General features: G+C 37.7%; 1 protein-coding gene across 3 annotated transcripts in view; it reads left to right on the forward strand.

Moving 5' to 3' along the window:
* Positions 1-27,047, forward strand: part of Glra2 (glycine receptor alpha 2) — a 201,268-nt gene that overhangs the window by 140,553 nt on the left and 33,668 nt on the right. For all 3 annotated transcript variants that reach the window (XM_005358746.3, XM_005358747.3, XM_026784926.1), the window contains one exon: positions 12,950-13,099. In XM_005358746.3, the coding sequence (XP_005358803.1) occupies positions 12,950-13,099 (150 nt within the window). The remainder of the gene's footprint in view (positions 1-12,949; positions 13,100-27,047) is intronic.

The following is a 27,047-nucleotide window of genomic DNA, read 5'->3' on the forward strand; positions in this document are numbered from 1 at the left end:
GGGATGTTCTTTCGGGAATTCACCAAGGCCAGCTGGCCTGAGTCTGAAAAAGCATGGGATAAAACCGGACTTGCTGAACATAGCGGACACTGAGGACTACAGAGAACTCAAGAACAATGGCAATGGGTTTTTTATCCAACACAAATCTTTTCACACCACCAATTTATCTTTCAATTATGTGGTGTACTCCCATACTGTCAAAATAATAATCATACCACCTGATAGCACGGGCTTTTTTATTTCTTCACAAAGTGTACATGTTTATTCATGTCATTTTATTCAAGAGGCCTGCAGATTTTTTTCTTTTTTTATTTATTTTTTTATTGAAAAGAAAAAAAAATTTCCGCCTCCTCCCAGCCTCCCATTTCCCTCCCCCTCCTCCTGCCCCTCTCCCCCTCCCCACACTTTTCTCCTCCTCCCTCTCCAGTCCGAAGAGCAGTCGGAGTTCCCTGCCCCGTGGAAAAATGGCGTGCAGATTTTTTTAATTACCAATAGAGGCTCCCCCAGGCTAGTGTCTATTGCAAATATGCTTCTAATTATTAATGAGTGATTTGTGCTTCTGTTTTGTTTTTGTTTTTTATATTGTTGCTGTTGGTAGTGGTGGTGGTAGGTTTTTAGTTGTGGGTTTTGTATTTTGTGGGGTAAGCAGGAAAATGTGGAGCTGAGTAGCATCAAAATGCTGCGTCACTGCAGGAAATGGAAGCAGCTGGAACAAGAGCTTAGGTGACTTATACTAACAAAAATTAAGGTCACCAACATCGCCAGGGGCTTTCATTACACATTAATTCCCAATCTCTGATTGAGTTTTCATGTTTTCCTTTTCTCTCCACGTGGAACTTGAAACTTGGTGGGGCTCTGGAATCTTTCCATTTCAGTTTCACTTTGGCAAGCATGAAATAGCAAAGTAGCTGGTTCGTTTCAAGAGCTTTAGGTTAGAAGACACTAGCTTTGAAAGCGCGCTTTCTGTCAAGTTGGCTCCCATGGAGATATCCTTACTGGCCTCAAGCTTCCACCATAAGTTCACATTAAAATATAGTGCTGATGGTAAAGTAGGCCACAGGAAATAGACTGGATAGTAAAGCTTCTTTGCTACCACTGACATTGCTATCCAACTGAAATAGTATGTGTACCATGGTCTCATATGCTAAATGCTCTTTAGAGATGCAACTGGAAATCTTGTCATTAGCTTCAGGCTGCTACATCCCAGTGGTAAAAGGACTCAAGTGCATTGTAAAGAATCTTATTACAAAGAGAAGACTTATTGTCCCCCCAGAGTTAATATAAGAGTCAAGACATTCTTTAGGAAATGACCATTTTTTATCACCTTAGGTGAAACTGGGCTTCTAACACAGCCATGGATTACAGCCCACAATCCTGCATTCTCTGCATTTGCTATAGCTTACCCATCAGTCATCTCAAAAATCAGCTTGAGTTTTGTCTTAGTTACTCTCCTATTGATGTGACAAAATGCCAGGATCATGGCAACTTATAAAAGAAAATATTTAAATTATGTGTATGGTTTCAGAGGGTTAAAGTCTATGATGGTGGAGCAAAGGCATGGCATCCAGGAAGAGATGAGAGTGCACACCTTGATATGCAAGTAGGGAGCAGAGAAAAGCCCACTAGAAATGGTCTTTTGAACCCTCACAGTCTGCCTCCAGTGACATGCCTCCTAAATTCTTCCCAAACAGTTCCATCAATTGAGGACTCAATACCCAAATATATGAGCCTGTGCGGCCCATTCTACCGACCTATATTACCAACCCCCGAGGAGAATTTTTAAAATGAATATTCTTTTTTTCTTCTCCCTTGCTTATAAATGTAAAGCCAGAACCTAGGTTAAGGTGACGTTTGTAAAATAATAAATAAATAGATAAATGGAAACAATATCCCGAGAACACATGGCATGAACTGCTGAGAGAGCATGTTATCTCTGTGCTCATCTTTGAACATTCATAATCTTCTGTGGCTGAAAGTTAACACTTCTCCTCCTTCTTACATACCTATGCCATTGCATGGACTTTCTCACCTTTTGTTCACTGTAGATGGTGTCACTGAGTGAAACCACAGTCTATGAGCAATTCCAGACTCAGCCCCAGAGAGACAGAAGTTCCCCCAGAGGACAATGAACTAGCAAAGCAGAGTTTGAGGTCAATCCAGGTTAATTGTGATTTGCAGCTCAAATATTGACTGCCTCATTTTGGTAAAGTTAAAAAGTAAACTCACTTATCATTATAGTAAGAGATAAATAAATCAGCGTTGTGAGGCAAAAGTTCTTTATTGATGGTAATGATTATTCTATTTCTTTGTACCAGGACATCAGGTTTTATGACGTACAGGATGTTTACTACAATGAGATTCCCCTCTACATGAACTTAGATTATATGAATTTTAAATAGGACGAAAGAAAAATACTAATAAAGTCTTAATGGATGCATAGAACATGAAATGCAACAGATTCTACTTTACATTCATTGCCTTGGGGAACATTGTCTTGAATTATGCAAGTTTTAAATTATTCAATGTCGTCAGAAGGCCATCTCTTGCAAACCAATGAGACTGAGCATGTACACAGTGTCAGATGAGTGTTGATTTGCAAACAGCACCTTACTCAATCCTTCACTGACAACATTGACCTGAAATCCATGGTCTGCTGCCTCGATATGAAGAAACTGAGGATCCAAAAGTTTAAGCCATTTTCCCAAGTTCATTGATCATTCAGCCAGGAATAAAATATTAGTTTGCCAGACCTTCATATGCTTTCTCTCCCCACCCCCCGCACTGGCTGAATGGATATTTCTGTAAGAGAGCATCATCTTGTCATTCCTTAATGTCGTTCTTCTAATATTGACACAATATAACTAACTCTTTTCTTCGATTTCCCCCTTGATTTTCTAATAGCAGCTAATTAGCTACCAATCTCCCTCTTACTTCCCATTCCTGTCCCATTAGAGAAGAAGCATGCATCACATTTTGCATCTGAAGATACAGTCATAGGAAGTAAGTGGTGGTGTTCTCATTAGTTGAGAATGTAATGAAATGGGGCAGGCACAAGCAAAGGGAAGATTTTCTTGAGTTCTGCTTCTTTCCCTTTCGCTAGATGCAAATAGCCTCCTTATTTTGGCTTTCCCAGGTGTCTTTTTTTGCAGAAAACTTAAGGATACATTTCTGCAGGGTGACACCATGGTACAGTAAGTATTGTCTGTTATTGCTTGCATATTTGGGGGGTAAGCAGTTATAGTCTTCCAGTCCCCCTTCCCTCTTCTAAACTCACATGGATATATGGTTTTGTTAAGGCACTTCGAACAGTTTCCTGGCTTCTCTAATGGAGAGTAACATACTCATAAATAATATCAGCTAACTAGACCTGTGTAGCACCCAATGCCAAACAAAGAAATTGATCTCCAAAGGCTTTTCAGAATCGTCGATTTCTGGGTGGTTCATTCAGATGCCAGGTTTGAAGGTACTGCCACCCAATGGCTATTTATGCAAACCACACTTTCATAAGAACTGTATTGTTTAAATTAGCTTGCCCAGACTCCAACAAGACTATCAGATATAAAGAGAAAATGCATGAGGTTTGGAATGTTGGCATAGACCAGCTAGTCAGCTCTGCCACTATACGTCTTTGCCAAGGAAATCTGATTTTCCTGCTTTAAACAGCAGGTGTAAGCTGTTTTAATTAGGCAATAAAAATCACAACCTGGCCCTGAAATTATAAAGACAGAATTGTGCAACATCATGAATCCTGGCACCACAGTTAATTCAACTGTCTATTTTTTGATGATAAAATGGTTGAGTATAGATAAGAGACAAAAGCAAAAAGCAAACCCAGAATTTTTCCTTCCATGTCTGTTGATTTCTGGTGTTCTATGATTTTACTATGCATTTAATAAACTCAGTTTCCATTCATGAAATTATGGTGGAGATAGAACTGGTATACTCCATAATACCAAACAAAACATGAATTGATTAGACACACCAAGCCTCCTATTCCATACAATGGGAGCGTATCTCAAGCTCCTCTAGCCAACAGGTAACCTCCATTTCAACAAGCATTAATCAAATTTCATTTCAAAATTTTCTCTTCGAAGTTAGAGAAGATAAATTTTTTTTCTGGGCAGAACAGAAACGCTTCTTTTTTGCTTTGGCATCAGTTTGTTGCATAGCTTGAGAATAATTAAAAATGCAAACCAAGCAGGAGGTTGCGGAGGATAATTGTTCAGAAGGAAAAATAGTGCTGGGGAGATGGTTCAGTGGATGAGTTTACTTACTGTGAAGACAGGAGCTCCATAGTCTAAAGAAATCACTAGTAACCATATAAAAACAAGTTTGGCCATGCACGTCTGCAATCCCAGTGTCAGAGGACAGACACTTAGATACTGGGATCTTGCCAACCAGCCCACTATTCTAACTAAAATGGTGAACCTCGGGTTCATTGAAAGACTTCTGTTCAGAGAATACAGTTGAGAGTGATAGAGGAAAACCCTTGACTTCCTTCTTTGGCCTCCAGATATGTGCACACAGGTATGTGCATCTCTCCTGCACACAAGCACCCTCTGTCTCCATGCATAAAGAAAACTAACTAGGAGCATTTAGATTGTCCTATAAATCCCATTTTGTTTCTTTTCTATTAAAACTAATGCTTGGTTGATCATAGTCAGTTGTGAATCTTCTCCACTACAGGAAGCTTCTTTCCGTACGTGTTAATAAAAAATACTTTTTATTGGCTTCTGGAGGCATGTCACAGCTCTCTGGGGTCAGTCTAGTGACTAGAATGCACTTTAATTGGGACATTAATTGGCACACTGTCCTAAGGGAATGCTTGCCTGAGGAACAAAGAGAGTAGTCCCTGTAAAATGATTACCCATAATTCTATCCTGGGGATCAGTGTGGGATAGAAAATGTCTTAATCATAAACAAAGGACCTCTTGTCTTGGGAATTGCTGTCACATCTGAGTACAGAAAACAAATTGTAGAATGCAAGCAAATACACTCACGACTTGCTTTTCTACTTTGAAATTGAGTTGAGTCTGCAATCAATGAGACACTGACTCTAGAAAACTTTCTCGAGTTTTCAAAAACATCAAGAGCATTGAGAAAGCATCAGTGGGAATTACCTCTAAAGGATGTTGACATGGTGCCCAAACAACAGTAAGTACATCAGATAGGTGCTTACCTAGAGCCAAGAAATCCTAAACCACGCAGTTGGTTCTACCTTTCCACCAGATTAACTTGTAAACTATATGAGCTATAAATCTATAAAAACATAATAAATCACCATTCCCTTAGTGAAAATAGGTCCAGAGTAACATGAACATCATTAGCTAGCATCCCTAAAGCACATGACCTACTGAGCAGTTCACGAGGTTCTCCCATTTCCATCCTGAGCTGGCTCACCCCTCCTGAGGCTACCTGGAGGTCTCCTGCCCTAGGTAGTCAATGCTTGGTGGGTATAGTACACTACAGCCTAGTGCTGATACTTGCTGGACATAACACACTTCAGCCTAGAACTGGACTTGAGTGATCCCCCTGCCTTAGACTCCTGAGTAACTAAGGGTGGCTGGTACTAAAATAATAATAATAATTTTTAAAATGACATATTTTTCTTCCATTTAGTTATCTTTTGTAGTTGACTCTTCATATAAAATAGTGATTTTGAACAAAATTCTTACTTCTTGGAAACTGTGTTAATCAAATGTGATTTATGGGGCACTTGCTAAGAGTTGAAAGCCCTGTCCTCTGTGGCATAGATAGAAAAGTACTGCCTTTCTATCCTGAGAATATTCCATACTTCAGTTGTGTAGATAAAACACATATGCACGGACACTAAACTGGGTCACCTAACTATAAATACATTATAAAACCTTTAGATGAGTGAGAGACTGTGGACAGAGAAAGCATCCTATCAAAGATAGAATTTGGGCTACTCCTTAAGTAATTATCTGAAAATAAATAGAAAAAAGTGATAATTTACACAGTGAAAAAAATTTCAAAAGAATTTCTGAATTTAATAACAGATCTCACATTTTGCACAAGATAACTCCTTGATCTGTGCTCCCCACTTCAGCTTTAGATGTTCTGGTGTTCTTGAGAGGAACATCACCAAGAACTGGAATTCACTGGTATGCCATAGGTGCTAGGAGGTTGGGAGCATTTGTTTTCTTTCCTAACATTGGGGTTTTCCGACTCAAAATCGCTAGCATTTGGCCTGAAGAACTTATGGCAGGGGAAACCCTGGCATTAGAGCACGTCCACCAGCATCTCTAACCCATACCATTAGCACCTCCCAGTGGTTATTACAAGGAAAAGTATCTGCAGCTATTGCCAGGTTTTCCCTGAGGTTCAAAATCACTCCCTCAATTTGGAAACTGCTGGTAGAAATGAGTCACAACAGGAATGGAGCTGGCTTCCTCGGGGGTAAGTCGAATTGCTTAAACAAAGTGCAAAGTTTGTGTTAGGAAAGAGTAGGGTGAAGTGAAATAATTAGGACAGGCACATTCTGTACAGTATCTCAAATATCAAAGCATGCAAAAGGCACCCATAGTAATGCTTAAGCACATGTCTCCAACTGAAATATTTTTATTTTGGAAATTCATCCTACAGAGGTGAAAGGACAAAGTGACACTAGAAGACACTGACTGCACAGGGACCAATCGCTACAATAGCCAGATCTACCAGCTAATAGCTGAGCGTGTCACGACATCTTGGGAATGAAAAGTAGAGAACAAACACTGGTACTTTGCAGCTAGAAATGTTAAGTCTATACAACAGACTGAATATTACAGTGAGGGCAAGGAAGTAATGGTAAAAGCAGAGTTGCTAGTGAGAAGACTCTAACGAAATGGATGGATGAGGGGATATTCAATTAAATTGACTGTGCAGATAATAACTGGAGACATAATGGAATTAGCACAAGCATATAGAAGATGTCATGGCTGAGGGATGGCTTTGGAAAGGCAAAAATATAAAATCTGTGGATGAGTGCAAAGAAAGATTCTTTCTCGTTCATTTTATACTCTACTCTGGAGCAGTCGGTCCTGGGTTTTTGAGAGATCCTAGCCTCTTCAGCGTAAGATATTGCTGTCTTGAAAGAGATCCTAGGTAGATGTAGAAAGGTTAAGTCCTAAGGGATATTTTGGAGGCCCTCAAATAGCATGCACAGTTTTTTCCACATTCCATTGTGTAGTTAACTGGCCTAGAACATCTAGTTTGACTGGTGCAAGAAATGAGATTCTCAAGAAGTCTCTGCTATAGGGCATACAGCAGCAGCGGCAGCATTTCTATCATTCTGAAATGCACAGAAAGAAAAAATCTATAGAAGTGGGTGGATTTATTGAGGGTGTGAATATAGAGTAGAAATTAAAGCAGAAAGAGTTAAAGAGACACAAGACATCAAAGAAGATGCTCATAGAAGAATCATATACGGTCAAAGACTCTGAAAGGGAACCGGGCCTGTGTAGAAGCTGAAAGTGTCATGAGGAGAGATAGTCCCATGAGGAAGAAGAATGTAGGCTTTTGATAAGATCTTTGCTTTTGCACATAAAGAACTGTCTGGGAAATATGATAAGACTTGTTTGCCTATACCTCATTTGAAAATGAGCAGTAGAACCTTTGTTCATTAGAATATTTTTATGAGGCTATAGAAACCTTGATTCTATCTGCTTGCCTTCAGGGCTTTCTCTGCCCGGAATGAACTCCTGTCTACCTGTTATCACGCCCTCATTCCTAAAATGCACCACGTGTACCAAACACCAGATTCCCCTCCATCTTCTGTGTTTGGGGCTTTGCCTTTACAGTTTCTTTTAGCCATTAAACTCCTGAAGGTTAGGGACTAGCAAACATTTTCAATAAATAAGCACTTAGTGTTTTAGGCTCTGCAGGCCGTTTGATTTTCAGCATAGCTACTCAACTGTGCCGTTTTAATGTAAGTGTAGCCATAAGCAATACGTAACTAAGCAAGTATAACTGTGTTTCAATAAATATTTGGCAGATATTCAGTGAGTCAGATCCAACCCTTGGGCTATGATTTACTGCTCCCGTTCTACTGTGAACCAAGTCCCCACAAGTGTAATCAGAGAACTTCTGGGAAGAATCAGTAAGCATCTTACTCATCTTGCTTTTTCAGGGTCACCTTTCACAGCACGTACCACAACGCTTTTTACAGAACACTAGGCTATGAATAGCTGTTATGGTTTACATTTCTTAATATTGTTTTTGAAACTGTTTGCTTCAAAACTATTATTGTTATCATTATTATTATTGGTGTGTGTGTGTGTGTGTGTGTGTGTGTGTGAGAGAGAGAGAGAGAGAGAGAGAGAGAGAGAGGGAATGTGTACTGACCTGTAGAGGTGGAGGTCAGAGGACAATTTTAGGAGAGAATTTTGGGAGTTGGATCTCTCCTCCTACTGTGGAGTTGGAGTAGTGTCTAAGTGATGCTATGGGGCTTGCTCAGTAGATAGCTGTACCTGCTGGGACATCTTGCTAGCTAATTAAATATTCTTAAAAGGAGACTTGCCACAGTGGCATATATTCCTATAATCCCAATGTTTTGAAAGCCAAGATGAGAAGATGGTGAGTTCCAGGAAAGCCTGACCTATATAGCAAGGCCTTGCTCAAAAACTTAAAGCTAAAATTAAATTAAAAAAAATAAAAATACCTGTAAAGAATCCAAGTCAGTGAATCATAGCAGCATTTTGAGAGCTTAATTACCGTTGAAAAACTATCCTGCAAGTTGGTCGTAAGTAGTTCAGGAAGGGATCACGTAAGCTCAAGAATCATAAAAAGAATGTGACAGGAAAAGATGTGAGCTAAAAACTTCTAAGGATTAGCAGCCAAAGGGAGAGAATCTGATGTTAGAGCTGGTTAAAAGGAAGAAAAAGGAATTTCAATCCTGAGAGAGCAACACCAAGGGACATCACATTGTATGTAATAGACATCTCCCAACACCCTCTAACTCCATGTGAATAATGCATTCAATGCCAGCATAATACTGGAAAGAGGTTCTTAATTTGAAGGAAACTGAGAGACCAACCAAAATGATTAAGATAGTGAAAGAATTCATTTATAAGCAGCTATAAAAGAAGCCAAATACATGCTGAGCCTGCAGACAGTCAGGAGGAGATATGAAAAGGGTTTAGAAATTCCTGTGAGCACCAGGAATAAGAGAAATATGGTCAGCTCTACTGGACTTCGTTCTGTGTATGAGTATATCTCAGGCTGTGACAAATTCTCTTCATTATGAGATCTTAAAATATTTACAGGAAATCTGAATAATATATAACAGGGAATATTGTGATTAGTAACATTTTATTATCATAGAATAGAGTTGCTTCAGATGAACAAGTATAAAACCAATTATTGCTTACTAAGGAAGAACATTCTGGAACTCTAGGTATGCTAAGAGAATTTAAAACTCATTATATTCCAACTTATAAGCATCTAATATATGAAGGATACATGTGGATATTATTGTTTAAGATCTGATTTAATGTAAAGCATGCAAAATGGCTAGAATATTCCTTCTTTTCGTCCACAATCATTCATTTATCCATCTATACATCCACCCCACATTATTTTTTCTTTCTTGTTTTTATTTTTGAGATTATAATATAGTACATTTCTCCCTTCCCTTTCCTCCCTCCAAACCCTCTCACACACCCCTCCCCACTCTCCTTCAAAGTTATTTACCCTTTCTCACTAATTGTTGTTGAATGCATATATGTATATACATAATTTATTCTTACCTATGATTTGTCAGGTTCTGTACTGGTAATGCAAAGAGCAATTCTGCTCAGGTTCGTTCTTCTAAAAACAACCTACTTACCCAAGCACAGACCTATAAAACCAGCTTACAATCTATTGATAGAGCTAGAGAAACAGGTGACTAAGAAACAATAAATTTGGTAGCGTTCAGTAAGAGAATTTAAAAAAAAATGTCACCTAATCCAGATGGGAGAAAGGAGAAAGACTTAAGGAAGCTTCCTAGGAGAATTTCTGACAGATTTTGAAAGATTCTGAAAAGCCTCAGTCAAACTATGACTACCCATCCCAGGTAGAAATAATGATACATCCCTGGGAAGAGGATGGCAAACTGGGCCATCTTGGAACAATGTAAGTGGGACTGGCAAGTAGTGCCAATTGTCTGATATTGCATAAAGCAGATAGCAATCTTCAAAAGAATAAGTGTACTACCAGGACATCTGCCGTAATACAGTATCTTCTAGACATGACAGGGAAGCAGTACCTTTAAAATCTCAGCAGTATGGTTGACCTAAGGAATACCTGCACCAGATCCACAGCCAAACTTCAGGCCGAGCTCTGGGAGTCCAAACAAAGACAGGTAGGAGGGATGATATGAGCAAGACGGGTCAAGATTATGAGGAGGAAATCCACAGACACAACTGAATCAAACTCTTGGGAACTCACAACCTCTAGACCTGCATGGGAGCCTGCATGGGATCCATGCAACTAGGCCCTCAGCATGTTGAGTAGCTGTTTGAGGACCCCATCGCAGTGGGACCAGGATCCATCCCTGGCTTTTTGAACCCCCTTCCCTAAAGTGGTATGCCTAGCTCAGCCTTGATGATGCTGGGAGTGGCTTGGTTCTGCCTCAGCTTAATCTGTCAGCCTTTGTTGACACCTCTTGGGAGGGCTTACCCTTCAGAGGAGTGGATATGGGGGTGGATTGTGGAGAGGGTGAGGGTAACAGGAGAACGGGAGGGAGGAGTAACTGTGGTTGGTATGTAAAATGAATAAGAAATCTAAAATAAAAATAAACAGAATACCTGAACCATTTGACTTACCAATGTTGGTGGGAAAATTTCACAAGGCCACGTTCTTAGATGAAGAGCTACAGCGAAGAAATGACTGCAAAAGAAGGAGAATCAGTCTTTTCTATGGAACCCCCCCATAGGATATTCAGTCTCAAGTTCTCATGTACATGAACATGTACATGAACAACACTAAGTGAATGAAGTAGGGGCAAGTGAATGTGAGTATGTGGGGGTGGTGGTGTGTGAGTGTGTGTGTGTGTGTGTGTGTGTGTGTGTGTGTGTGTGTGTGTGTAAAACAATAGATTATAAAAGAAGAGGACCTGAAATTGAGACGGGTAAAGGAAAGAGTTGGAGGAAAAGGGAAGGGGTGGAAGTAATATAGAGTACACATGTATGAAACTGCCCCAAAATAAAAATAATAACAATAACTGCATTCTATTGTAGACATTTTCATTTCCTTGTTAACTTCTCTCTCTTACAAAATTGTTTCCTTTAACAAAATCGCACCCATATGAAGTCAAATAATTACAAGCCTTTCTATAGCATTTATTTTATCCTTGACATTATCCTAAACTCTGCATATAGTAAATGATGTTCTTCACCTCCTCCTCTGTGAGACTGGTACTATGACTGCGCATATTTAACATCTGAGGGATGGATTCACCAAGGTGAGGCAATTTAGAGATGTTAACCACCTTCCGTAGCAAATGTACTTCGTCCACTCTAAACTTTGTACTCTTTTGCCCTCTGTGCTGCTGCTAACTTTCCGAATAAAGGGACTTTTTATATCATTCCCTGCCATAATGCATCCACAATTTGGTCTAGCGAATAAACACAGAGACAATCAGATATTTGTGGGAAAAGATGCTCACAGCAGCAAAATTTGTGTATGGAGAAATGCAATTGAAAATAACCTAAATGGCTTATAATATGTGCATGCATTGGAAATGATGATTTAGAAGTAAGTTAAACTGCATGACAAATGCCATAAGTGTCAAAGGGAATGGACGCTATAAGAATGTGACTCTAGGAACTGTATTATGTATGATCCGGTAAGAAATACGCTAGTCAACACTCTATTTCAACTTGAATCTTGACTTTGACGTTTTACTTTTGTGCTTTGAGATGATAATTTAACCCTTCTTTACTCCAGTTTTCTGTCTCAGAAAATGGGATAATACTATTGGTATAGGGCTTAACAGTTACATACATATGTGATACTTAAAAGGGTAGTTGACAAGTGCGTAGAGTAGAAAAGGAAAAACATAGTAAGTAAATCCACAAATATTAGAGTTGAATAGTACACACTCATTTGGCAGTTTGAGTATCTTTGACAGTCTGAGTGAGATGTTGACCCTTGCAAAGCAGCGAGAGTCACAAGTTCTCTCTACCCCGAGTCATTGTCTCATGTGTCTTATATTTAATCTTCTGAGTGGTACTAGCATGACTTTTGTACCTTGTCTTTAGAATTGTAGCACTTTTTATTGCCACATAATTATGCGGTATAGTGGGATGTTCGGTAATTTATTTTGTTCTTAACTCTGAAACTTGAACCCAAAGTCCCATATGTGCTGAATATGACTGATACTACTGAACTATACACCAGACGCTGATGTGATATTTGAATTTGTGTATCTATTAAGTGACAGTCAACTTATGGTAATTGGCATACCCTACATCTTGAACTTTTACTATTTCTTTCTGGCAAGTTGACTCAAAATTGTCTTTTCTAACTATATTAGAAAATATAGTTAATTTCTATATTGTTAATTATATTAGTCATTTTCTGCAATGTAAAATTAGAATTTATTCCTCCAATTGCAGCATTATATCCACTTACCATATCCAATCTCTGGCAGGTGCTAATATACTCTTAACTTTTATGAGATAATAAGTGAGATCATTGTTTTGCTTAAGATAGTGTCCTCCAGTTTCATCCGTGTGTGTTTGTTGCATCAGATCACACACACAAACAAACACACACACACACACGCATGTAACTTCTTTGGTTAGTCTTCTATTGGTAAACATTGGTTGCAGCACGAGGCACGGTAGTTGTCTAAAGACTAGAAACACTTGGCCATTACTTGGGCTGTTCATATAATGTAGAACTGGATTTTCTGGCAAGCCTTCACAGCTTCCTTCTTCTTCTCTCATCCCATCCTGTTCCTCAGGTCTCCTATGTGAAGGCGATTGACATTTGGATGGCAGTGTGCCTTCTGTTTGTGTTTGCTGCCTTACTGGAATACGCAGCAGTGAATTTTGTCTCCAGGCAGCATAAGGAGTTCCTGCGTCTCCGGAAACGACAGAAAAAGCAGAGTAAGGTAGGCTTGTCACTCAGTACAGAATCACACAGAGCTTGAGGTTGTTAACCAAGCAATGTAACAATAACAACAACAAAAAAACCACCTAGAACACATAATGAAGAAAATGAACTTAATTTTTGTTCTAATAAATTGTTGATCAAACTAGTCCTTTAAAATGGTGGGTAAGGTTAGCAGGTTTAGTCAATATAATTACAAGTCACACAGCTAAGCATGATTTCCAGGTAAATATATTATAATATAATTATATCCCAAATGATGCACGGTATATAATTATATTGAAATTATTTCCTGTTTATCTGAAATTCAAATCTTCTTGGGCTTTCTGATTTTTATGCAACAACTCTAACTAGGCATATAGATTTACTGACAGTTCTTTTAAAACCGTGGATGAATATTGACAATTTGTATGTGACTGTGTGTACATAACTAACTGATTTGATGTTTTTCATCAGTGGATCTGCCTTCATGTCAGTGGTTCTCAATCCTACTAATGGTGTGATCTTTTAATACAGTTCCTCATGTTGTGGTGACCCCATCCATAATATTATTTCCTTGCTACTTCATAACTGCATGTTTTGCTCTTCTGAATCATAATGTAAATATCTGATACGTAGGATCTCTGATATGTGATCCTTGTGGAAAGGTCATGTGATCCCCAAAGGGGCATTGACCCGCATCTTAAGAATCACTCATTTCTATGTTCTGTACCCTACATGTGTACACTGCATCACTGCATGTTGGTACTTTCAATAAGGCTGATATCATTGTCTTGACTTTAGCACAGAAACCTTAAGTTTTCCCTTACTTAGAGGTTTATATTTCAACTTTGCAGCTCAATAGCTCCTATTTAGTAGGTTTCAAACTTGCCTGAACATTAGAATCATCTAGAGACTCTTCAAAACTCCCAAGCCTTGGCAGCACCCCACCACCAATTAAATCCCCTTTTCAGGATAAGGCTCAGTATTTCTTCAGCTCCCAAGCAATTGAGTGTGAGGGCATGTTTGGAAAGCAAGCCCTGCTTTATATCTTAGGCCCATGAGGGATAACAGAAGCATTGTGTCTTGCACTTCTGACTGGAAGAGGATTATGTCTATTGATATAGAGAGTGTTACCTTCTATAACAATACCACTAAAAATTCAAGTAAAATTTAATGTAGATTATATGAGCTATTTTTCAAAATCTACCCCCCACGGTTCCATAAACCTGCTGGTGAAGGTAAAGCAAACTCTGAATCATATACTAATATGTTGGAGTTTTTTTAAAAGGGAGGGGTGTCAATATCGCTGCTTATAAATACATAGGTATCAAAGAGTCATTGTTAGTTTACTTTGAGGAGTTTGTGTATGTATGAGCTCCCTAAGTACTGGCTGCATTTACCAAAGGTTTTTAAAGCAGTATGAAAACATATACTGCTGGCTTACCAGTCTCTTATGCCTAGTTGCATTTCAAGAACATTTTATCTCTCCAGCCTAGGGACATGGACACACACATACCTTTTCTCATACTTTGCCTTTTTACACTGTGCTTATATAAATTAGAAATCATATCCCTGTGGAACCTAGTTATTTCTTCAGAGAAGTCCAGTATGATGGCACAAGTTCAGAATCACTTGTTCTGACCAGGAAATAATATTGAATTGTGATTGTTTTTCATCTCATAAACAGTGCAGTTTGCACCATGAACTAACGTTATGGTCTATGTGTGGCTTAAGTCACTCAAAAAGCTCTTTTAAGAGCTAATACTGCCAACGCTCCCCCAAATTTTACCTTATCATAATGGAATTCATCTAAGATTTTTAAGGGAAATGCTGATTCTCAGTGAAATTCAATGAAGACACTGACTCATAAGGCTTGGAGGGAGAAATGAGAATTTGCACAATTAATAAAAACCCCAGATGATTTTGGTAATGAGAAAGTTTAAAAGACATTATCAGCTCACTTCTTTTGTCTATAGATAAAAAACAACTTTTAGTTTCCTTCCAAAATCTGAATAATTGGTAAGATATTTTTGAAAAGCGGTATAGAAGATTCTTAGATTGAATCTGAGCTCTATTTGAATGGATTCTGTGATTTCGTGACAATACTGGCATAATAGAACAATAGCCATTAAAGACTAGCACATATTTTAAAACTGTAACTAGTAAAAGAACAGAAGAAAAGAAAACACAGGGTAAAAAGAAAGTAAAGATTAAAGAAAGGGGAAATGGAGAGCAAGAATGATGAAGAAACTCAAATGGCAAAGTGCTCAATCAACCCCAAATGCATTGACAAATAATACAAAAAATAGACAAATCAAAATTAAAAAAGATTGTCAGATGAAATAAGAACCCAAATAAAATCCAATTCCTTCTTTCCTATAGTACATATAGTTAGCAGGGCAATACAGAAGCCTAAAATTAATAGTAGATAGATAGATAGCATGAAAATGTTAGTCAAATAAAGCCAATTGAGTACCTTTAATATTTGAGAAAAATCTGCTGCTAAATCCAGGCATATAAACTCACAACTGTAATTTCAAAACTCAGGAGGCTCAGACAGGAGATTTTTGTAAGCTATATAGCAAGCTTGGACTATCTAGTGAATTCTAGGCCGATGGTAACTTGCATATAAAAACAAAAGCAAATACACAAAATTGTTATTTATATTAAACTGATAGCATGGTCTTGGATATGCAATGATTAATTTAACAAATAAAAAAGCAGATAAAACTACAATCATAATGAACAAATTTAACATACATCTTTCAATAATTGATGGAAAAACAGTCAATTAAAAATCATTAAGGATGTAAATTTAGCAATAGGATTAATAAACTCACTGTACCTAAAACTGAAGAGAACGCATACTTTTCAAATGCAGAAGGAACATTTTGTTAAGTTTACCACGAGCTGGACTATAAAATACATCACAATAAATACCCAGTGTTTTAACATGTTTTTCTGTTGCTAAAATGAATACATTGACCAAAGCAACTTTGTGGAAGAAAGGATTTATTTGCCTTCCACTTCAAGGTCATAATCCATCACTGAGGGAAGACAGGATAGGAATCTAAGCAAGAACTCAAAGCAGAACTTATGGAGGAATGATAGCCAGTTTATGCTCATCAGGGCCTGCCTATACATGGTGCCATCCACAATGGGATGGCCCCACTCCCCTGGGATGCCCTCACCCTCCCACCCCCCACTCCCAAAATGCCTATCATCAGTCAAGACATGTTCAAAGATCAATCCAATGGAGATAATTCTTTAGTAGAGTGTCCCTCTTGCCAGGTGAGTCTAGGTTTTGTCAAATAGGTAACAGGTACTACGAATCACATCAAAGGATTGAAACCTGTTATAAATTAAGTACTGAATATGTGCCCCAATCCAAGTGAATTTGGGCTAAATATCACCAATAAAATGATGACTACAAAAATTTTCCTAAGTTTGAAAATTAAAACATACCGCAAGAATAATCTGAGCCTTAAAATAATTCACAAGGAGCATTGTGAAATACTTTAATTGAAAGATAAGTTATGCATATCAAAATGCATTATCTTAAATAAAGCCAGGTTTTTGGAAAATATCTATTTCAAAAGATTATCTTATATAGGCAGATTTGCAAATCAACTATCTAAGCAACTGTCTCATGAATATGGAATAACAAATGGGAAGTCTTTGAAGGGATACCTTGCTCAGCCTAGATGTAGTAGGGAGGGCCTTGGACCTTCCACAAAGCAAAGTGCCTTACCCTCTCTTAGGGTTGGGGGTGGGTGGGTTGGGAGTGTGTGTGGAGGGAATGGGAGGAGGGGAGTGAGTGGGAATTTAGATTGGTATTTTTTTAGAAATAGAATCTAATAAATAAACAAGGAAAAAAAACACAAAGTATGTATAGGATAAAATTTAATTAACTTCACGAATGCCCTATTGAGTTTGCTACCTAGAAGAATACTTTCAATCCAGTATTTAGAGAGATACTAGATTGCATTAACTGGTAGGTGAGAATGCTGAGAAACCAAGAGTAGATTACTTAATAATTTAGCATTAGAATTTAGCATTCAGTGGAAGAGCTAGGGAAAAACAAATTTTGTATGCTTTTAATCCTTGACATCATTGGACTACTCACCTGCCCTTGTCTTCTTTCATTAATTTGTCCAAGCTAAGTCAGGGAATGTGGCGTTTCCATGGAGAATGAGACAAAGAAAAACAGTAAATAAAATTGAAGAAATAGGTAGATACTTTTCAGCGCAGTGTACAAGATTTCACTTTATGCCAATGGACTGGAATCCAAAGGGTGGTCTTAAATTTACAAATAGGCTATCGAGATAGGGAATGGATATGAAGGGGGCAGCAGCACACCAGTTAGGAAAAACTGTATGCAAAAGATGATGGTGATTTAGACTATCATGTTTGTTCTTAGAATGAAGGGAAGTAGTCAGATTTAATACTCAAGCATCCATTCATTCGCAAATATTTATTTGTTACATACTATGCACTGAACACTCTCTAGATCTTTAGACTTCATTGTACAACAGGACAGACAAAGTATAATTCTTTGATGAAGCTCACGTTCTAGTGGTCATAACTTGGAGGCAAAACCAATGATTCATGATGCTTTTATATGAGAAGGTGAGCGAAAGAAAGGAATTGAATATTATGTAAATTTTTAAATTAAGCAACTGTGTCATCAGAACCGGGTAGTTATTGTATTAAAATTGAGCTTATTGTAATAGAATCAAATTTAGAGTTAAATTGCAGAGTCCTATTTGATATGATCAAGTTTAGATACTTATGGAACAGCTCAGTTGAGCTGGTGAGTAATTAGATAAGTTCATGAGAGGGAGAAAACCTGGACATACAATTGGAAGTGACTAGGAAACAGATAATGCCTGAACTTAGCAAAAGTGGGTGAAATCACCCACCAAAGGAATAGAAATGAAAATGCCCTGAAAATGGAGCACTTAATCACTTAGAGAGTTGCCTGGACTAGGTTGAACTGAAAAATAAATGAAGGAAATGGTGGCAGATTTTAGCTAGCACTTGCAATTGCCTTTGTCATGCAGGGAAGCATAGGAGCTAGAATGGAAGAAAATGTGTTCATAAAAGGAATTTCCTCAAAAATAGAAGATAAAAGAATATATTTGACAAAGTGAATACTCAAATGAAAAGGAAGATATTAACACTACGTTGAACAGAAAGCATAAATTCAAGAACAAATGTCTTAAGACGATCTTTCTTTAAAAAAGAATTGTAAAATATCCAGAGCAAAGGATTTAGCTTCATATAGAAATATGTATTTCTTTTTACCCATGATTTCATTCATCACCAACTTACTGAATAAGATATTAAAAGACAGAGAAGTTAATTTCTCGATATTCATGCCCCAGGTAATGAATGACCTAGCAGAATCTCAGTTAAAATACTATCTCCTAAAACTCTGTGTCTCACCATTATACAGAAGACATGGGACAAAAGCTATGATTGTGACTCAGTTGGTAGGTGCACTGATGGTAAGATGAAAGTTCCTAATTCTGCCCATAAATTCTGAGGTTCATAACTGGCTCAAAGTGAGATGAAAAGAAGAAATGTAGATACATTGAGAAAGATGGTAAAAGTGTTCAGTAGCAATTTGGTAAAGTGGAAAGGTCAGTATTCAAAGGCAAGAGAGGAAGCTAGAATGCCAAAGCAGAGACAGTGTGTATTCATATAAGAATCTGTAATAGTCAATAAGCAGGTGTATGTTTTTACCCAGGAAGCTTCCAGGCTCAGGTCCAGCCCCCAAGAAGACAGATGCTTGAGTATATATCCAATTACAGTTCTAGATGAGTACCAGTAGGTAGAACATCAAGAAAGTATGACAGGAGAGTTGGAGGAAGAAAAGGAGGAAAGAAGAAAGGAGGAAAAATGGAAGAGTTTAGCGAGAGAGTAGTTGTCGCAATGTGCCCCAGACTAAGGTAGACAGCGTAGGGAGAAAATGAAAGAGACACTAGCTATTCATGTGAAGTAGCTGGGTTTAAGGAAAGATTTGTATAGATCATGTACTGGGAAGCAAGATGATACTTGAGTTTAAAGAGAGACATCTCTTTAAATATTTTAAAATTCTTCATCCTTCTTTGAGGATTCCTCACATGCATGCAATGTATTCTAATTGTACTCATTCCACGCTCCTCTGCCCAACACCTCCCAGACCCATTCCCCACACCCTAGCTGTTGCCAACTTCATGTGTTAGATTGTATTTTATAACCCAGCTAGTCCAATTCATGCTGTCCATATACTCATGGTTCTGGGGCTACCCACTAGAGCATGGTCAACCTACCAGAGACTACACGTTTTAAACATGATACTCTCCCTTTCTTAGAAGCCATCAACTGCCAATGGGCCCTCAGCTAGGGGTGAAGGTTTTCCATCTTCTTCCCCATCTATGTAAGAATGGTGATTGGCTAGATACCATGTAGGTCTTGTGCTGGTGACCACTGCTGCCATGAGATCTTGGGTGTAACAGAGCATCAGCTGAAGATGCTAACTCACCTGTCATCTCTGGCCTTTCCAGTCTTTCTACCCCCTCTTCTCTGAGGCTTTCTAATCTGTGAGGGAAAGGGCTGAGAGATGTGCTTGGAGAGAGTTACAATTGTTGCTTTGCAAAATGTACTGCATTTTTTTCAAAATGGAAGTTGCATGTTTTTCATGAAAATTGTCTGAAGTCTATACATCTAAACAGGAATTAGAAACAAAATCAAAATCAAGAAGCAAAATACCCCACAAAATAGGAAAAAAATCAAATAAACAGGCAAAGTACTGACTTTTTCAATACTTTTGAATCTGATAAGAAAAAAAAAGGTGTCATCAATTGCTAGCATTCACTGAGGGCTTGCTCATTGTCAACTATTACTCTTAACTCTTTTGTGTTTAATAATTCATTCAGTCTCCACTGCAAATGTGAAATAATGTAATCATATATCCAACTCATTTTGAAGTCCTGATTTAAGCCTGTTGTCCAAGTGCCTTGTATGATTTAGTATTTATCCAAAATTGATAATTTTATAGAAAATATTTTATTAATATCTGAATTAAACGGAAGTGCCTTTTAAACTTCTATTCTGTGCAGGTAATTCAAGCAAATTATAACTTTAACACATAGTGGAAGCTAAAAAAAACAACAAAAATAAATAATACTACCCCAGGCTTCTTTCATGATGTTTTTCATTGGTAGTGTCATAATTAACATTCCCTTCCTAAGATAGTTTGCTTAGCACTCTCTCATCAAATGAAGTGCACTCAGACACAAGGGGCTGGCAGCAGGCCAATCTCTTGGTCTCTGTCAGAAATAAAACACTTCTGCCCCTACTGGCCACTTACAATACCAGCATGCAAGATTTGTGGAGCCACCATGCCAACACTTGGCAGCAGAAGTAGTAAACAAGAAAAATCAAAGGTTCCATGAACAGACAAAAAGCATAAAAGAGCCCGAGCAGTCCTGTTTTTCAGACTTTGAATGCTTAGGATTGAGTAGTTCCCACTTTCCACCATCAAGAATGCCCTTATTTGAATAAACTGTTCATTCTATCAGTAACGAAGTTAGTGCTTTATCCTATTTTTCAGATGAGGAGCCAAGAGAGTTAAAATAGTATCCCCAAAGTCACAATGCAGTCTCTGCCACTTCTATTCTATTGTTGGTAGTTTAAATACCTTAGTTTACAATTAATGCAACACACACATATTTAAATATTTTAATGTGCTGTATGATTTTTCTATGCTTTTAAAAGGTAGAATCAGGGTAAGTAAGGCAAGTCACAAAAATGCAGAATCACATCCTGATTTTTATATTTTACCTTTTTTTCACTGTAGACTTTTGCATCAATAATGATGTTAAATGTTGCAGGAAAATCCCACTAATCTTAAATCCCAAAATTCTGTCCATCTTCCTCCTTCAGTTTTGCGCCCAGAACTTTCCTTGCTTCTTCTCTCTTCAGGCTAAGCTAGTCAAATGCCACCAAACTAATTTCCACAAGCCCTAATCAACTATAACCCAAGTTAAAGAGAGAAAACAAACAAAAATCCACCATTCTCAAATGTTTAACATTCTACATACAAAGTCATCTCTTTAATTTCTCACTTAGAAACTGCCCTCTGAAAAATGATACTGGTTGATTCCTTTGAAGGTCTTAGGGAAAAATAGCAAAAACATTACTACAAAGACACAAAGGCTTTTGGATTCATTCCTTGTCAATGGAGATAGTTCTGGAGATTATATTGGTGTGTGTGGAAAGAGTGGCCTGGTGTTGACTCACTGTCAGATTATGAAATGGGGTCATGCTCAAGAAGGGGCCACACAATGCACAGCTAGGTGTGTTGGCTTTAATAGTCTTCCCCGAGTTTTGCACAGTACCTACTGTCACTCTTATCAAAGTAGAGTATCTCTGAATCCAACACATCTAGAGTGTCACTGACTGAACTGGCAGAACTCGGTCTGTTAGAAGTTGACACCATAGATACGTGACAACCCCATTTTTATGTTATGTAATCTTTGTCAATAAGAAGTAGCCATAGAATATGAGTGCTATGATGACTTCACTCCATGAACTTTAAAGCTTCCACTGCATTGACCTGCTCTTGTCCCTGATGTCAGATATTCTCCAGTCTCAGATTCGCCTGATTTCTTTCATCTCTGTAATCGAACATGAATAACATGACTACTTGAGAATACGATTATTGCTTGCATGTTAATGACAAGCTTACTATTTAGACTGTATATTCTCTACACCCAGCCCCATGAAAATATGTGCCAGCAAAATGGCACGGTGCAGAAAGGTACTTCCCACACAAACCTGACAAACTTGATTTCAATTCCCAAAGCTCATAGTAGAAAGAGAGACGAAGCCATCGCCCCCGCCCAATGTTCTGATCACTCCACTGATAAACTATGGCACATGCACCTATACTCATACACCACACACACACACTCTGATGATGATGATAATGGTGATGATAGACAGATAATTACAAATTGTTGGCCTGGAGGGATGGTTCAGCAGTTAAAGGCTAGGCTCACAACCAAAATTACAAATTGTTTTTTAAAAAAATGCAAAACCTCTTAACTTGAATAGAATAAGTTAACAATGTTGGGCTCTAATCAGAATGTCTCAAACGATAGTAATTCAGAAAAGGGAGATTTCAGTACTCAAGGTTTTTGAGATTTTCCTTCTATTATTTATCCATCATTTAGTATTAGCTACACTGATAACTCCTCAAAAGGCCATTTCCTGATTCTATGGGACTGAAAGAGTGTCCCTCTTTTAAACAGCCAATTTGCTCACTTTACCAGCAACTGTCACTTTGGAATATAAAATGGAAATGATACTAAGTCATAGTCTTTTGGATATTTTACCTAAAAATATCTTAGTTATTCTCTCACCCAAAAATATTCTAATTAATTCACTAGAGAGAAATAAACATACAAATACAATGAGCTGTATTTGATTTTTATAAGCCTTTAGCCGCAAATCCTTCAGGGCTCCAGGCCAGTGAACAATACCTAAAATCCTGGGCCTCTTTTCCTCACCTTTAACGTGAGACTCAAATTATTCACACTATAGGATTGTGATAAATATTAAATGAGTTTCCTTGGGTAAAATTCATGAAACAGTCAAGGGAGATGGCTCAGTAGATAAAGGGCTTGATATGCAAGCATGAAGACCCAAGTTTAGATCCCCAGAAACCATGTAAAGCCAGACACAGTAATGCAAGGTCTGTAACCCCAGCACTCCCCAGGTGATGGGGGATAGAGAGAAGAGAATCCCAACAGTCCCTGGTTAGCTGGTCTGTGTACACAATAGTGAACAAGAAGAGCCTGTATTTCAAGCAAGGTGGAAAGCTGGGACTGGCAGCCGAGATGGCCCTCGGACTCCTATAGGCATAATGTGGCATGAATAAGCTTGTCCTCACAAGCACACACACATGTAAACATACAGGCACACAAGTGATAGAAAGAATTCTTCAACATCCCCTAACATGTGGAAAGCAACATATCACCCCTGTATTTTTATTCCTTTTGTGTGTGTTCCATCAAAATTGACTACATAGAAAACAGTGATCCGCATCCATCATACGAATGAAATCATGAGTTTGTACTTTGTATAAGAACAAGGGCAGCAGTAAGACTCAGGAGGAAACTCAATTCTCTGGCTTTATTTTCCATTGATACCTATTGTCTCTAAACTAGGCTGTACGTAGAAGAGAACTTTCTCCACATTTAGGTCCTTCAAACCCAATTGCGATGGTGACTGACTTCGAAAGAAGGTTGCTGGAATGCAAATGTCACTACCACTAGTTCTAATCTAACCAAACCTCAGCAAATGAAGAGCTCATTCAACTATAATCAGAATAGGATCGTCTTAAAAATTCCTGCTAAAATGCTCTCACCTTTTTCTTGTTTGATGGTCATTCATTGGAGACAAGGTAGTTGCAACATCTAGAATATAATGATCAGTTTCACAACTTACAAGACAGGTTCCCATAGCAAAGAAATGCCCAGCCTTAAATGTTGCCAGTGTTTGCAGTGGAAAACCCCAGGGTTACAGCATTTGAGGAATATATTTCTCTATATGCAACAGGCTATGTTGTTTTCAGCTTTCATCCAAACAGAATACATCATCTGCCTATCAAGAGAACATTTTCAGTACTGTTAACTGAAAATGAATTTCTGAAAAATTTGCACATATAAAGGTATTCCTTGGGCTATGGCTAGTTGTCTTTGCCTCACAATCAGCAAAAGACAAACTCTCCAACAGCCTATATTTGAAAATTGATTTATCTAAACACACACTCAGCTGAATATGAAAGAAAGCTCTTTCAGATTGGTTTCACTTACTAAGAAAAGACACCAATTAGGTGGCTCCAAATACTACAAATACTAAGAAAGCAGGCTTATGATGCTATGAACATCTTTATGCATAAAGTCAGGTAGAACTCATCTCTGAAAAGTATTTGGAGCATATTTGAATAAATACCCACACTTCATGAGATAGACATGTTTGTATGGTGGGAAGCAAAAAATCAAATTCTTCATGACACACATTTAAGAAAAGTTCATCAATCTAATGGCTCACAATGAAAGTACACATTTGAAATCAGGCCATAAAGTTTTTATATATTTAGACACTGTATGTTGAGCTAAGGATGAACATCTGAAAAATCTGTATAGATCAATATATACAGTGATGTTTAATATAAGAGAGAAAGGGAATGTAGTGGGTTATTATTAGTCTATTGTTGTTTCATGTATTCTACAAATCCAGTGGGAACTTTTAAAACTGTTTTATTACTAACATTGTTTGTGGAAAGCTCATGCTTAGAATAGCAATAAGCATAAGGATTAGCAATCGCCTATCATAAACATAGTTGTCCATTTGCTGGCCACAACGAAGAGTTCCTAGACCACTACTGGTATGCAGAGGGGACCTTGAGCAACCTGCTCTAGGCCATACTTCTCAAACTTACATGTGTATGAAGATCACCCAGAGGCCAAGGGAAAAAACAAATACCTGCCATCCAGTCTAAGAAATTTGATTTTAGTTGGTCAGGACAAAACTAATAATTCCACTTTCTAACAAGTGTCCAGTCAGTAGTGACGGGCCATAGCATCACAACATACCATTTCAGTAACAGCAGTGCTGCCATTAACTCCTGGCTTGGCTATTTACATGGCTATTTTATACGTCAAAACCATTAAACCCCAGGAACTGGTCCCAAATTGGGAAACAAATCATTGAAAAATTAACAAATAAGAAATATGTAAGACATATTTAGATTTGAAATCCTTGTACATCTCTTTAATTTTGTCTTTGGAATAGAAATTCCTTAATTGTAATGTTTAGTTCTCTTTTCTTTCAAGAAGATATAGTCAAATGGTTTACATTCCTTTTTATAACTGTCATGTCTTCACATTCTTCCACATGTTTTTAAAGGTGTTTAAAGAGGATTACATAGATTCTTAAGTTAACAGCTACTTCTCTAGCAAGTATGTTGTTGAAAGCTTATAACTGTTCCCCGGAGCAGAAGGCCCATTTGTTTTTTACCTGAACTACTGAAGAGGTTAGATGAGGCTTCAACAGACCTGCATAGATGAGGAATGTAAACTTAATTGCAGAAGACATCCAGAATAACTGTCACGTTACTATGTAATTCTCTATATTATCAGGGTACAGAGCTTGTACTTGTCAGTGACATAATGACCTTTTACACTGGAAGGAATTTTCCTCTGTGCTTTCTCCATTCTGTTAGATATTATGACAGACGTACGATATTGTACAGCTTACAATAATAACTCCTCTATACGTGATGCAAGTGATTTGTGGAATCAGACTCACCGAAGAAATTCCTGTCCTTTTAATGTCTCCTTCCACTTATTTCTTGCATCTCGGGTTGTGATTTGCTATCTCTACTTTCTTTACTACTTACCTTCCTACTTAAACAGAGTTTGGTTTTTGTCTAGTTTTCTATTCTTCAAAATTCTCTTTCCCTTATCTTTAACTTTTTAAAATTTATTTATATACTCAGTATAAATGTATCACATAAAGTCCAATGACATTTTTAGGATGCTCACAGTCCATTGAAAGCTAGATTAATAAGCACAAACATTTTCCATGCAGATATGACACAATATGACACATTCATGATAAAGGATATGGAAGTACTGTAATTACCATGAAAATGCATTGGAGAGTCCCTGTGATAGAAGTTGTTGATATCACATTCATTATCACTGTATATATATATATATATATATATATATATATATATATATATATATATATATTCACGTAGCTTCTTACTACATCCTATACCTTGATTTGATTTAAGAAGAGACATTGTGGCTTACTCAGATTCTAGAAGCATGTTCACATTTTGCAAGGCAAGCTGAAAATGCAGAGGACTTACACTTGAAGAACCTTCCACTAATAACTGTTGGAGACTAAGGAGGAATATTCTAGTTTGCTTGTTCCATACTGGCTTCCAGTGATTCCTATCAGACTGAACTTGAGATGTGCATAATAAGCTTGCTTATCAGTACACTATGAGTTGGTGCTTTGTCTTTCCCAAGTAGAAAGGTGGTTATTTCACCACCCCGCTACTAGTTTCCTGAGATTACCTCTCAGTCACTTTTTCACATTCTTATGTTAGGTCCTCTAGAAAAAAACAAACACAAAAAAATCCAAATACCAAGCTAGTGCTTGGGCTCCCTCAAATATGTGTAACAAAAGAGGAGGCTGGAATAGTGAAGATTTATCATGCAAAGAAAGGTTCTGTATCGTGCCAAAAAGATTTAATTTCCTCCTGAAGGTGATAGGGAGACATGAAGGGTATTTAAACAGGGCAACAGCTCAGTAAGATTTGAATTATGGAAAAAATATTTCAGCTGAAAACTTGGGAGTATTCTTCAAGGAGAGAAGGATTGGATACATAATAACTTTAGAAGGTCCTTTTTATAATCAAAACTAGAATGAAAAGTGGTAAAAAAAATTAAGTAAAAGTGAAAAAAACTAAGAAAGCAAAATTAATTGTCATATATTGACTCAACATACAAAATGACAAGAAAAAATTTAAGCTGACTTTGAGAAGTAGAACTTCAACAAGAGAGGGATTTGGTGTTATAAGGTAGAGACCAAAGGTCTCAGGTATGAGATTTGTGTATAATAAGTAAAATTAGAGTAGTCCATGAAGCAATAGTCCATCATGAAGAAGAGAGGACAGGGCTGGATGGACATGCTAGATAATGAGCAGAATATAGATGGGCAAAAGCTATAGGCATGGATGAGAACTGAAGAGGAATTTACAAAATGAGAAGAGACAGAAAAGAAGACAGGGGCAAGAAAATGAAAGAATACAAAAAGAAATGACAGGGAAGGAACAGGAAGGAGAAGGAGGAGGGGAAGAGGAAGGAAAGTACAGGAGAGGAGGGGAGGGAAGG

The sequence above is a fragment of the Microtus ochrogaster genome, chromosome X (genome assembly GCF_000317375.1).
Source record: "Microtus ochrogaster isolate Prairie Vole_2 chromosome X, MicOch1.0, whole genome shotgun sequence".
In the NCBI taxonomy this organism is placed as follows: Eukaryota; Metazoa; Chordata; class Mammalia; order Rodentia; family Cricetidae; genus Microtus; species Microtus ochrogaster.